Here is a 14,621-nt window from a genome sequence, read left to right as displayed (position 1 = left end):
AAATAATCTAGCATGACTGTGGTGTAACATCAGGGAAAAAAGAAAAGTTTGTTCTTGGAAACTGAGTATCAGCTGACATCTTGTGACCTCTCAATCCATACAGTGTTGTTTTCCTTCCTTGGCACATTGTTCTATGCACTTTGAAATGGTCAGACTTGTTCATATGTCCCTAATTATGGCAACAAGATCAGAAGTCTCAGTCTAAAGGTTTAATAAATATCTTTAGAATGTATGCAGTGAATATATCAGATTATAATTGAATTGTTATATAGGACTTTGCAGACAGATAATTTTTTTTTGTCATTTCCTTTAGAATAAAATTCAAGATCATTTCAAATGTTTTTTAGTCCTCTCCAAGCATATCAAAATCATGTGATCTTTGGCTTGGTAAGGCTTTAAGTAAATTAAGTACTGCATTACTATATGCATGCTTAGCCACAACAGCAAAATAATGTCAGGAAAAGTGTAACATTCTTAACTTTCAGACAACATATTTTTCAAAGTATATAATTGTGTGGTTTTGAAGTTGGCTTGTCTGACTGAATTACACAGCTTGACCACAGTAGAAATAATATGTGAGACTGCATACCAAATGCATTAGGTATAAATGTAATCCAGAATTTACAGTTCTGTACCTTGTATTAAAGCTTTTATACAAGTGTCTTTCATGTATATTTGCTGTGAAAGCATGGCTATGCAGCTGTATCTCTCATGGTAAACAAGGCTGCTCTTCAGTGGTCTTTATTGTCACTGAAGCCCTAACTAATTCTAATACCTCACATCCAGGGTGAGTAGTTTTCTCTCTGTGGCTTTAAGGCTTAATTTTCGTTCTGTATTTTCCTTCAGGCACTTGTGAGGACAAAGATAAACCTCTGAGCTGCTCTGTCATTGAGACTTTGAGGTGTACCTTGACAGCTTACCAGAACAAGCTGGAAGATATGTCTAATGAGGTAACACTTGCAATGTTTGGCTCTATATGTATTGCATTTGGCCTGCAGCAGTACATATACTTCGCTTGTAAAAAAATAGCAGAAGAGTGGGAATGTTGAGTTGACAGCTTCAAGTATGCCCAAAGAAAAAATCTCTGTCGCTACTACTTCTCTAAGCTTGCCCTACAGTGAAGTTTCACATTTGTGGGGACAGGGAGAACAGTCTTTTGTCTTTGTAGTTTAAAATGGTTTTCTTGTTCAATCCTTTGTGGTTATTCTCAAAAAACATTTAGGATAGCAAGCCGTTCATATATAGGATTTTAGTTAAAAGATAATGATCTAAGAGGGCGGCTGCATATACTGCAGTGTTCCTAAATACACAATGGCTGAGCCTCAGTAGTCACTACTATCGGTTATATAAATGATCATGCTCCCCTGTACTTATAAAACTCGTACAATTTTCTGAGGAGAGTGTGTTTTCAATAGGTTCTCTTTGGGATCTATTTTGCTATCATTTCAATTAAAATGAGACTGTTAGAATACTGTCTTTAAGTTATCTTAGAAAATAATAGGAATATTTTAATTTGGGCAATCTTACTCTTAAAAAAATCAGGTGCTTTCCATGCAGTCCTACTGTCCTTTTATATCACTGACTGAGAAGTTACAGTTTTGCATTTATTTTATTGTGTGTTTTGCTAGTCTGACTAAATTACTCCTCTTGGGTGTGAATGTTTTATTAATTTCTGGCTTTAAAGGCTGTAGAAAGAAGTTAACTCCACCACTAAAACTTTTTGTACAAACTTGTGATTAGTCTTTGAATAAAATCGGGAAATACAGAAAGGCAAGGTGTGGTAGGATTGTAAAGGTGCCAGCGCTATATTTCATTTCTATGTTTTGTCTTTTGTTTTGACAAATGCATAGTCTAGCTACCCACTCAACATGTTAAAAAAAATTAAAAAGTAAAAAAAACCAAAACAGTATATCAGCTTTGCCCCTTTTATTGGGAAAAGAATGGTCTCCCACAAGACCTTTGAGTTTGTTCAAGGGGCACAAAAATAAGTGACCATGGAAACAATTATACTTTTTAAACAGCAAGCACTGCTAAGTCTCTCCCAGCGAGATAAGAGAACTGATGTGTATAGTCATTATGAAACTCTTCTGAGACCCAAGTCTGGAAGCTGAAGAGTAACTAGGAACATATTACCCACAGCGAATTGTTATTTGGGAGGAGGAGCATCACGTGATAGGCAGCGCAGTTGAAAAGTCGACTCAGCAGGCTTTGGCTTAGTGATGTGCTTTGTTGTGAAACGGTGCCAGAGACAGCAGTGGGGAGACCAAGGGGGTGGCTTCTAAGAAAGCAAAGAGAGTGTTCTGACAGAAAGAAGAATGAACTGTCAAGGAAAATAAATCGCAAGCAGAGCAGGACCAACAGATGACCTGCCACAAGACTTCCCAGTAGGACTGTGTGTGACTGACCCTGAAGTTGTCATATGGAGCCAGAGATCACTGAGCACCTTCGTGGTGCACAGAAAGGGCAGTGCTCTGTCCTTCTTGATTACCCCTGCCCCCACAGAGAATGCTGCTTTTGGCTTTTTATGTGTGAGATATGTTTAATAATAAAACTTTTTAATAATACAGTAATGCACAAGGGGACTATGAAGGGCATTGTGCAATAAAACTAGGATATTTTAATACACAATAAGGAAGGCTTTTAGTAAGCGACATAACAGTAAGCAAATTTTAGTGGTTCTCTTTATAAAAAGATTTTCAACAAGATCCCACATATTGGTGAATTTTTTAATGTATGTGTACACCTGTATGTATATGTGAAATATGCTGGTAAACTTGTAATGTGTTATTTTAAACTTACTGTGTTAAACATTAGATTAAAAGATCGAGTTAGTTTGTGTGACTGAATGGTGTAGAAGTGTTTTGGGTTTTGTAGATAACTAGCTTCTGATTTTCTGTATAGTCCAGACACCAGAATATGTTTGAGGAAAGGGAAAGGATAAGTAAACCAATAAAAAAACTGGAAATATTCCAGTAGCATTCTTTAATTTACTGTAATTATTTCTAAGGGTTCTGCCAGGTTTCCTGACCTCAAAATATAAAAATAAACATTTTAATAAGTAATTAAGAAATTTTGTAAGTGAGGTGTTCTATTTCTGAGTTGCTCCTTAAATGTCAGGTGTTAGCAGTATCATCATATAAACACAGATACAGATTATTTTGATACATTGTTATCCTTTTTGGAAGTGGAAAGTGAAGCTAGTATACATGATGGTACCTCAGTACACACTAAGTAACCTCTGAGATGGTAGTTTTTAACCCTAGAGTAGTCACTGTGCCTCTTTGGAACATTGCTGCTTTTTCAGTATGTGAATACCATCCAGTGCTCAGTAAAGAACCACGCTTGTAGCTGGATAATTTCTGCAAATGGCCACTGACTGGAAAACTTGTTTTCTCAAACCATTCCACAGATCATTATCTGAATTTACTATGCTTTCAAGTGCATTTCAGAATCTGTGTTTTTGTCAGATATTTTGAGAGTTAATCGGATAGGTAAGAGTGGACTCCGTTTGGGATTTTGCCACTACTTTTTATTTTAAATCATTATAAAAGAGTTATTTAGTGTTTTTGTAATGTCATTTTTTTTTTGATTGTATGGAATACAAAAGCTCCTCGAGGAGTGGAAAGAAATTTTGGTTTTTTGCTTTCATATACAAAATTCTTCCTTTATACGATATTGAATAGATCATTGCAGCCTTTCTATAAAAAAGCCTGTTCGACTTTCACAGCTTTTTCACATATTTTTCACAGCTTGAGAAAACGAAGGCTTTGTGTAAAAAGGGGACAAAGGAACTTGAGATATCTGAGGAGAAAATGTGTGCTTTAAGACAAAACCTTAAGGTATGATTTAATGAATTTAGCATAAAATTTGAACGTTCTGCAAAAAGTGTCTTTCTGGATTAAAAGCATCTTTTTTTCTTATCAGAGTAAGTCTCTATATCATTGTATTCTGCTGAGCAAACTAGTTTACCTTGCAAGTTTGTGTGAAACCATGCCACTTTATTCTGGTTACCATTGTGAAGTAAATAATTTCAATGATTGCGCTTCTGAAATAGTTGAAATACATTTATAAATTTGCAACATATTGTTTTATATTGAAATCAGTAATCTTTTTTTAACTGTTTTTCTCAAGAAAAGGGAAAGAGAATTTATCTCTGGGCATATGAAGGTATGTTTTATTAAAGATTCATTCTTCTGAAAGATCCGTTCTTTTGTTAATTTTTTTTGTTTGTGTTTATGAGAAAGGCCAATGCAAGTGATTCATCAAGTTGTCTTTAACAGCTGTAAAGTGTGCAGCCTAAAATTTCTTGGAGTAAAAGTTGCCTAGGCTAAAAACACTCTCTCCTTCAGTTTTGGAACAATAATTTTTTTTTCTGTTTTTGGCTGACACCATTTTTGTAATGTCCTGTCTGGTTAAACCAATAGTCAAGGGAGTGAGCAAGTCCCGAGGTTGTGTTTTAACTTAATCATCCAACTAGCAGTGTATTGTATTACTGCCAAAATAGAATGTCTGTAAACCCAGCATTTTTCAGATTCTTTTGCTGAAGATATGCTGCTTTATGTTTTATGCAGTGTTTTTTGTGTAACTTTCATTGAATCTTCACATTAATGAATACTTGTACATAATGTATTGTCACCTGTTACAAACTTTGTTTACTAATTTATGTTCAAAAGATTTAGAGGGGTCTGCTTCTGTTACAGCACCTTTTAAAGTCATCTAAAAATTTTGCAACCCTTTCCAAGAGATCCTTCATACACAAACTGAGCTTGCTACACACACAGGATTTTATGGAGTATGCTGGTTTTCAATCTCTCTAAACTTTTGGTAATAATATTGTATAGATGATCAAAATCTAGATCCAGTCTGAAAGCATTTGTATTAGAAATTTACAGTTTCTTTAATATTTTAATGTTTTCATTTAGAAGAATAAAACGTCATTTTCTGATGAATTTGGTAATACCTTTTGTATGATTTTATGGTCTATGAAGCTGTGATTTTATGAAAAATAAACAATACTTTCAGTTTGACATTTTGCAAACTTTAGCAGTGCTGTAAATCCAGTGCAAGTGCACAATATTTTGGCTCAAAAAGGATAGTGTACTAAGTTCTGTGTTTACCTGGTGAGATTTTGGTGCTGGTAACGTAATCGTATTTATGACCATTTCTGAATATTACTTACTTCCCATGGTCAAGCCTCCAAAGAGAATACTCTTCTTTTTTTTTTTTTTTTATATTGTATGTAAAGAATACATGGGCAGAAGTAGCTGTGTTGCTTGCAGACTGAGCTCGAACAGATCAGGGATTCACTTTAGATAATAATGTATCTTTTGAATAGCTCTGAGAGCTTTGCACTCTGCAGAAGATAAGTTGAGTGCCTGTGTTCTGCATCTCATTTTTGGGGGTAAGAGGGGACTGTGAAGATCACTGCATCATGGAGCCTTTATCTGTCAGAGATGGATTTCCAATGCAAGCTGTGAAAGAGGCCTATTGTCAGTTTTGAAATTCTGTTCTTGAAAGATGAAGTCCACTTAGCCTGGAGTCTTGTGAATGCATGTGGTTATATGACTGTTTCTTTCCTCAGGTGATAAGCACTTGACTGAGGTACCATTTGATAGAGTAATGTTGATACCAGCCTTTCTGTTACATTCCTCTGTTTTCCAGGAAGCTCAGGATAACATGGCTGATGCCAATAAAGAGTTAAACCATCTGCACGCTAAGTGTGCAGACAGAGAGACTTTAATAGAAACTTTAAAAATTGAACTACAGGATGTTCAGCAATGCTGGGAGAAAGAACAAGTACGTGCCACAGAATCTGAAAATGAAATCCAGAAGCTTACCAGGGCTTACCAGAAGGATATGGAGGTATTACTAGAGACAAGATGACTGTCAAAGAGTCTTTATTTAATCTCAGCTTTATACATTTACATACATCAGGTGGTTACTCTTAGTCTTAACAGATTTATCCCTAAAATATGATTTTAAGATATGTATTTTGAAATATGTGTTTAATATTTACAGGATTTCAGGACATATTGATTCTCCTTTCTTCTGTATCAGAACTAACAGCTCAATCATTCCAGTATTTTGAATTTTTGAAAAACAGAATTTATTTTGAAAGCTATGTCTGACGAACAATTATTTCTTTCTTTCAAATTAAAAGTTAACAGAAATGTTTTGCAATTGAAACCTATAATACTGTCATTATCATGTGTTAATTACTGATCAACATGGCAATTGATAGATAGCAAATATGGAATTGAGATAGTTTTGCATACATACCACAAAACCTAGAAATTCTTACTTTTTATCTCTTAGCGGATTGTGGTGTGCTATATGTGGGAATGGGTCCACAATGTCTTATTTCAGAACTATTATCTCTCTCCTTACATGTATTAACAGATGTTAATTTTGTTGCTTTTTCCACCCAATAAAGTGGTTCTGTACTAGCAATGGCAATGATAACTTGTAGTTGTTGTGCATATTGAGCTCATTACTTCCACAAATTTGGACATGGATGCCAACTGAGTAAAAAGGAAACATTCTTTCCACCTCTTTTACAGTCTGGTATTTAAATAGGGTCCACATGAAGCAGCTGGAATTGTTACACGCATCAGATAATGATTAAACTGGAGGAAACTAGAAGTCTGGCTGTATTGTAAAGTCAGCATGTCTACAACCCTGTGGTTGCATTCAACATGTGTGAATTGATTTGGGGTCTTCGAATCCTGTTTCTCATGCCAAATGGATAATTATCATCCTAGTTTTATCACACCTCAAACAAAAATGTAATAATGATGGCACACTGGATTTTTCTTGGGGAATTTGTAGATGTTAGAAACAAAATTAAACTTAACTAAACTATTTATTTTTAACTAAAATTTATTTTTAATTGCCTGAAATACCAAATAATTGTGAGAAAATGTGCCTAAGTGTAATGGAAAGGGCTCAGAAAAACCCTAGTTTCCCATCTCAGCCATCCGTAATTTCTTAAGGTAAAACCTCAACCAAGGCCCCTGGAAAACAATGGGAACTTTTGCAATAGTTTATAGACTTTGTTCTTGTGACTTTTGAGGTACAGCTTGCTACTGTTGCCTTAATCAAAATCGTTAAGTTGCATATATGTACTACAACCATTAAGGCTGGAATTTATATGGCATTCTATTGTTGCTAAAGTTTATTTATAACTTGCATCAAATTATTGTATTACTGATTAAAATCAGTGTAAATGAATGAGGCATGGCTTGTGGAATTTTAACTGATGAAGCTGTAAGCCTATTTTGTCTGGCCATTTAGTCTCACATGTAATCCATACAAAAACAATTTTAAAAAGACTTTAGAGTGATGGTTGTATAAATGGTGTGTTGTGCTGCCAAGCCAATCAGAGAATTTTCTGCATGCTCTGCAGTTGTTGCAAATGGGTACAGTTTGAATATAACTGAAAGTTTTACCGTAAATAAATAAATTGTATGTATTAATAGCATGGGATTTTTTATCCGTATCTACCACTTTAGATAGTGGTTTTGATGACAGCCGGACTGTTCTGTATTTATAAAAGTTATTTATAGATCATGTCTGAATAGACACATTTTGTAAAAACTGTTTTTTACATTCACTTTAATATGTATGACTGCAAATATTAGCAATTGTGGAACTTTGAAAAAGGTTTGAGAATGAGCTCTTTGGGCTTTTTTTCACTTGCATGTAGCTCATATTACTGCCCATGTGACGCACGTCTTTCAATTCTAGCACTGTTCAGATACAACATGTAATTTTGCTTTTGTTTCAGGAGAAGCTAACCTTTCTTCATAGCTTATACCAGCATTTGATAGCAGGCTGTGTGCTTATAAAACAACCAGAAGGCATCCTAGATAGATTCTCTTGGCCTGAGCTTTGTGTAGTCTTGCAGGAGAATGTTGATGCCCTGATCTCAGACCTCAACAGGGCTAATGAGAAGGTAAGTGTCCTTAGGCACCAGCTACCTCTATTAAATTCAGTGACATTTGTCCACATCGTAGTATCATTAAAAAGGACTGACATTCATCTTATTTCAAAAAGAATTTGTACGTTAATAATTCAATACCATTAATTATGGCTTGTCTACAACTCAGTTTGATGCCATTGCTGTGGGCATGTAAATGTGACTGAAGTCTGTATGAAGTCTCAAAGCTCCACTTTCAGTGCAGGACATGCTAATAGTACTAGCCAATATTAGCCACAGGGACCTAATTAAAAGAAAATAAATTAATCTTACTGATGAAGCAATTCAAAGAACTTAGTCATTTACACTAATAAAGCAAGTCTTTATTTTACCATAAAACTGAAACAAAATGCACTTACTCAAGGAATATCATCGTTAAATTATATGTTTATTATTCAAAGGTACTGTTTGAAAGAATGACAGTGTATTTTTTTCATGTAATTGTAACTCATAGATTATAGAATTATATTAAAAAACACAGATGGAAAATACCTGTTTTTATAAAATATGTCAATATTTGCTGTAGGGAAGAGCTATACTTTTCAGGATGTAAGTAAGCTTATGTGGACTTTCTCTCCAGAAACCTCAGCATTTTTTGGAAAGAAAAGACCTCCTTTTAAATAAATTAAAACGACTCCACAGACTAACATATGACAGTCTTTACAATTTCAGTTCATTTTCTGGCCCCATTGATCAGGTCAGTCCTAAGACTAGTACAGCAACTCTGTAACTTGTCTGACATTTTTTGAGACATAATAAGGGAAAATCTTTGTTTGACATTTCTCATCTGCAGGAGTGACCACTATTCTGGGCTGAGTAAGATGCAGGGTTGGTTACAGTGAATTTTTTTAACTCTGCCCATCATTTAATAAATACCCCATCAGCCAGTTGGACCTACCCTTACTAAAGGGGTAGGATAAAATCTGGATTATGAATATTTGATGTACTTTTCTATTTTACTTTCAAAATAAAGGAGGAAAGGGAGTGGAAGAGAAGGGAGTGAACATTATTGGCAGTGTTTGGGGATGTTTTGTCATATTGTTTCTTGCTTTTTAATTTAGTATGGTTATTGATATTGACTGTGAGGTCTCTAGGGCTCTTTTCATGTACTTAGCAGCTTTTCAGGGATTTTGAACAGTATGTCACTTGTGTTGTACCCCCTTTCTTTCAAACAAATTTTTTCTCTTGCATTTTTTTGTGATGTATTTGAAAATTGCTGATACTTTCTAGTAATAAGGTATATTTTAAGATTATTGTTACCTTGATTCATTCCTCCATTTAGTTTGCATGGGAGTTATCCAAAGTTATCCACAGAGTGAATCCATTTGTGCTTATTGAAAACAACTTCTGTATACTAAAATGTCCTGAAATTCTTTCAATGCTTAATAATATCTGGAATGTTTTGGGTTTCCACTAAAACAAAAATTAAATTAATTCTTGCAAACTTCTAAGGGACTGGTATATTCAGATTGGTACTTAGCAACACAAGATTTAATGTACTTGTGTACAAAAAAAAAGATATATTGAAGTGTCCAGTTCAGTTTTTCAACAAAGAGAGCAACAAATATCTGCAGTATGGTACAACAATGGCAAAACCAAATCCAATTTTTTATTCATTTTGTTGCACACTCAAGCAAATAATCTGTCATGAAGGGCTTTTACTTGGTTTAATGAATATATTGAAGAAAGTACAGTTTAGATTTCATACTGGGGTTGCTTGTGGTTAAATTGATGTGCATGATAAAGTAAAAAGGTGTTTAGAGAAGTAAAAGATTTTCTTTTTAAATGCTTGTCACACAGGTATCTCACCTGGAATATGTTTGTAAAAACAAGTCCAATACTATGAAGGAGCTTCAGCAGAGCCAGGAAGATGCTTTTAACAAAATGGCTGAACAGATGAAAGCACAGGCAAGCTGTTGGCAGAATGAAAAAAAGTATCTGGAACAGCAGTACTCAGGTCTCCTTGGGGAAGTTCATGCAAGGGCACAGGTATGGTGCTATGAACTTCTGATTTTTTTTCTTGTAAATATTTAATGGATTATTTCAGTAGTTTGAACCCCTATCCAGTTTAAGGTTGTTTAAAATTAAAAAAACACTGCAAATTCCATGCTGGTATTAATTTAGAATAAGAAATAAATGTCTTTGTTAAAATATTCTAGAAGTGAATTGCCTAATTTTGCTTTCATTTGCAACTGATTTTTTTTTTTTTTTTGAGAATGCTAAGGCTGTAAGATTGAATTTGTTTGGTTTAAGAATTATATGGTGCAGCAGTGATTTTTTTTCAGTGACATGCTTTACAAAGACTGTATAGAGTTACAGTAAAATGGTGTCATTTGGGGATAAATTTAGGTATATACATTCTGACCCTAAAAACCAATTAGCAGTGGTAGATTTCAACGGTATTAGAGGATGCTGATACACAGATGATACGGTGAGCAGTGGGTCAAAAGTGTAAAACTGTTGGCACTGATTGTTAGATAAGTTATTTGCAATTAAAATGTTCACTATTATTCTACAACCACCATTCACCATCTTTTCAATAACACTTGTTTACATGTGTTTCAATTAAAAGTGTTGTGAAATTGTGGAAATAAGGTATGCCTTGTTACTTGTGACTGCCACTTGCAACTTACTGCATCTGAAGAAAGCTATATTTGACTCAGATTTTAGTCTTGGAAGTCTTTGTGTGCTGAAAAATACATTTATGAAGTATTCTTTTTACAGAGCAATTATGGTGAGTTCTTAGGATTGAGTAGTAAATTTTTAGATTTTTTTTGCTTGATATTTACATTTCACATTGGATATTGACAAGGCTAAAAACATCACCATGAGTGAAATAAGTGGCATCCAGATTTATATTAAATTTTCCCAACATCGTGTAGTTTCAGCTTACGGCTTTCATTTGCCAACAAAAAGAACAGTGGAATAAGGAAACTTTTTTTAAAAAATTATATTTCCTTCCTAAAGAAGAAGTGGAGTTACACAATTTAGATTTCTTCCTCCTATGGATGATGGGTCATGGCATTGAAAACTCTAGTGTTTTGTGAAAAAAAGGTGCTTTGCAGTACTGCAACATTCTTTGGGATGATGCTGAACTTCCCAGTCTCTGCAGCTGAATTGTATAGACAAGATACAAAACATGTACTGAAAATGTGGAGTGCATATTAGGCATGTCTTTTGGAAAAAACTTCACCTATCAGCTTGCTATGCAGGGTTAATGAATCACTAAAAGGAAAGTATTTCCCTTAGAAACATCTGGGCATATTTCTAACACGGGTTATGTAATATTGGAGTGCAAGCTGGTAGTTTTGTAATCTAGGTAGTGCAATGTCTGTGTACACTTAGATGATTCAATGATCTCTTTTCCATCTCATGTTCCAGTTTGTTTTCCTTACCATACAATGTCAAACTGCCAAAAAGACAGTCTAATTTCTTCTTGATTTCTAATTTGTGACTGACTTTCAATTTGCAAATACTAAATTAAGCCTTTCCTTTCCTTGCATCCATAGGGTCCATAAATGTCTACTGTTAGGGCTGTCCTAGTTCTGGTTGCCCATTTTTCCTGGCTTGACTGTATTTTACCTATTGCATTCTGAGCAAGTTAGCCATCCATATTTGTCTGCAAGATCAGTGCTTTGTTTGATCAGAGGTGTGCAGACAGACTAATATCATAGCCTTATTTCCAAAGGAAACAGGGAAAAATGTGCCACAAGTTACAGAACGTCTTCAAAGGATCTTTAAGATTTACCGACTGCCAGTGATTACATAAAGATGCAGAATGCAATATTTAAATTTAATTATTTTAGCAAGCTTTATTCATTAAATTTTATAGGAAGCATATAATCAGTGCAAGTGGAATATAATTTGCCAGTATTTCATTGTACATCTGAGGGTCTCCTCACTCTAGGACATTCTAGCACTGCAAGGAAACTGTAGCAATTTGCTACATTTTCCATCCAAAGATCTGAGTGTTAATTGCAAGCACTTTAGTGAAATAACCCCTTGTAGGGTTTAGTTCCAATCTGAAAAGGGAGGATGGGTGATTTTTGCTGTCCTGCACCAACCTAATGGTACATCATAGGATGCCTCCTTTTATTTGTAACTTTGTTTTCAACCAGTGTTCCATGACTACTTCTAGTATTTTCTCCTCAGAGGTCATGTGCTGAGATTTCTTTAGTTTTTCAAATTGTTGACGTGTGTGTGAAAGCAAACCATGAAGTGTCAATTCACACTCTCAAGAGTTAACAGAGAGCTCTAACTACACAGCAGTATAAGCAATATATCTTGAAAATTATTATTTTGGTTTATTAGAACTGCAGTAGAGAGTCAGAGCTTTTCAGAATGGTCTCCTTATAAATTAAAAGGCTGCAAAATCTGGAAGTTTTTTGTGGCAGTGATACCTTCTACTGCTTCTGTCCCCAGCCAGTACTGTTCAGAGTCCCTGGTTCCACAGTAGGTCAGATGGATGTGTAATCAGAAAGCAGTTTTACTGTTTTTCTATAGGACAGAAATTCCCAGAGTAGCCTTATCACGGATCAGCAATGAACAAGGCACTCTGTATATACCACTCTGTCTGTGGTCTCCATGTTTGGAGAATCATTGGAGCTTAAAATGCATATCCTTTTTCTTTGCCTTTTGCAGCACGAGTCCAGTCCTCTTGATTTGATAGTGTGCCATTTTGAAAATGTTACTATGCCTGTTCCTTTCCCTTACACAAATTATTTATTATTTATAGTCTCATAGGAAATGTCTTCTGAATTCTAGCTAACAGTTGTTGTTTGTTTATTATATAAACATTTATTAATTTGTCCCCATTTTTTTGTGGCAACTGCTTAAAATAGAAGGGTTTTGTTCTGATATGCAAAAACATATTGGGAGAGAAAAAATACTGTAACTACTTTTGAAATATCAATTTCAACAGAAAAAATAAATAGGAATAGGAAAAAGTCCCCCGGGGAGAAAGAAAAGGTGTTGGGTTTTTTTTTTCTTGGTTGGAGGCCTTTTACAGCAGGGCAGGTGAATTAGATAGAGGATGGGATATATGGCAATTACATGGAAAGTCACTACAATCAGTGCAAAGAGAGGAAGAAAAGTGTTTGTAACTGTACTGGTCCTGACCTACCAGGTGCCCTTGGTGGGCATATCTGGTCCATGTACTTAAAACACAGCAAAGAGAGGACAGAACTGTTGATGTTGGTTATAGGTATAGCTGTATATATATATGTGTGTGTATATATATATATATTTGGAAAAATAAAACAGCTGAACTACAGGAATCACTGACTCACAGAATCACAGAATGGGTTGGGGTGGAAGGGGCCACAGTGGGTCATCTGGTCCAACCTCCCTGCTCAAGGGGGTCATCCTAGGGAACCTTGCACAGAATTATGTCCAGATTGTTCTTAAATGTCCCCAGTGAGGGACCCTCTAGAACCTCTTGGCCAATCTGTGCCAGTACTTGGTCACTGCACAGAAAAGAAGTTCCTTCTTTTTTTCAGGTGGAACTTCCTGTGTGTCAGTTTATGCCCATTTCCTGTTGTCCATCCACTTGGATCCATTCACAGACACCCTTTAGATACTTGGAGACACTGATGAGAATCACAGAATCATAGAATTGTTAGGTTTGGAAGGGACCTCTGGAGATCATCTAGTCTAACCCCTCCTGCCAAGGCAAAGTCACCTAGGGAGGGTTACACAGGAATGCATCAAAGTTTATGAATGTCTCCAGAGAGGGAGACTCCATGATCTCCCTGGGGTAGCCTTTTCCAGTGCTCTGCCACCCTCAGTGTAAGGAAGTTTTTCCTCATGTTGAGGTAGAACTTAATGTGCTTTAGTTTTTGGCCATTGCTCCTCATCCAACATCAGTGCTGGCCACCACTGAAAAGAGTCTGGCACCATCCTGCTGACACCCACCTTTGAGATATTTCTGTGTATTGATGAGATCCCCTCTCAGTCTTCTCCAGACCAAACAGATCCAGCTGCCACAGTCTCTTCTCATAAAAGAGAAGCTCCAGACCCCTGATCATCCTTGTGGCTCTCCACTGGACCCTCTCCAGTAGCTCCTTGTCTCTCTTGTGCTGAGGAGCCCAGAACTGGACACAGCACTCCAGGTGTGGCCTCACTAGGGCTGAGTAGAGGGGCAGGATCACCTCCCTGCACCTGCTGGCCACACTCTTCCCAGTGCACCCCAGGACACTGCTGGCCCTCCTGGCCACAGGGGCACTGACAGCTCACAGAGAACTCATGATCCAGCAGGAGCCCCAGGTCCTTCTCCACAGAGCTGCTCTGCAGGAGGTCAGCCCCAGCCTGTGCTGGCACTTGGGGCCGCTCCTCCCCAGGTGCAGGACCCAGCACTTGTCCTTGTTGAGCCTCATTGGGTTTCTCTCTGCCCAACCCTCCAGCTGATCCAGGTCCCATGGAATGGCAGCAGAGCCTTCTGGATCAGCCACTGCTCCCAGTTTAGAGTCATTAGCAAACTTGCTGAAGGTGCATTCGATCTCTTCCTCTAGGTCATTGATAAACAAATTCAATGAGATTCAACCCTTGGGAGTATCACTGACTGCAGGGCTGCAGCTGGATTCTGGTCCACTGATCGCAACCCACTAAGCTCTGCAGTTGTCATTTCTTGATTCACCCCAGAGTC

General features: G+C 36.4%; 1 protein-coding gene across 4 annotated transcripts in view; it reads left to right on the top strand.

Moving 5' to 3' along the window:
• Positions 1-14,621, top strand: part of CCDC171 (coiled-coil domain containing 171) — a 156,706-nt gene that overhangs the window by 52,038 nt on the left and 90,047 nt on the right. For 3 of the 4 annotated variants that reach the window (XM_014873186.2, XM_014873104.2, XM_088155898.1), the window contains exons 11-15: positions 847-950; positions 3,750-3,839; positions 5,662-5,862; positions 7,787-7,954; positions 9,779-9,967. In XM_014873186.2, coding sequence (XP_014728672.1) covers positions 847-950; positions 3,750-3,839; positions 5,662-5,862; positions 7,787-7,954; positions 9,779-9,967 — 752 coding nt within the window. The remainder of the gene's footprint in view (positions 1-846; positions 951-3,749; positions 3,840-5,661; positions 5,863-7,786; positions 7,955-9,778; positions 9,968-14,621) is intronic. The other variant, XM_088155897.1, reaches the window with a different exon arrangement.

The sequence above is a fragment of the Sturnus vulgaris genome, chromosome Z, assembly GCF_052056855.1.
Source record: "Sturnus vulgaris isolate bStuVul1 chromosome Z, bStuVul1.hap1, whole genome shotgun sequence".
NCBI lineage: Eukaryota > Metazoa > Chordata > Aves > Passeriformes > Sturnidae > Sturnus > Sturnus vulgaris.
The sequence above is the reverse complement of the archived record's forward strand: the minus strand, read 5'-3'. Positions and strand labels throughout refer to the sequence as shown.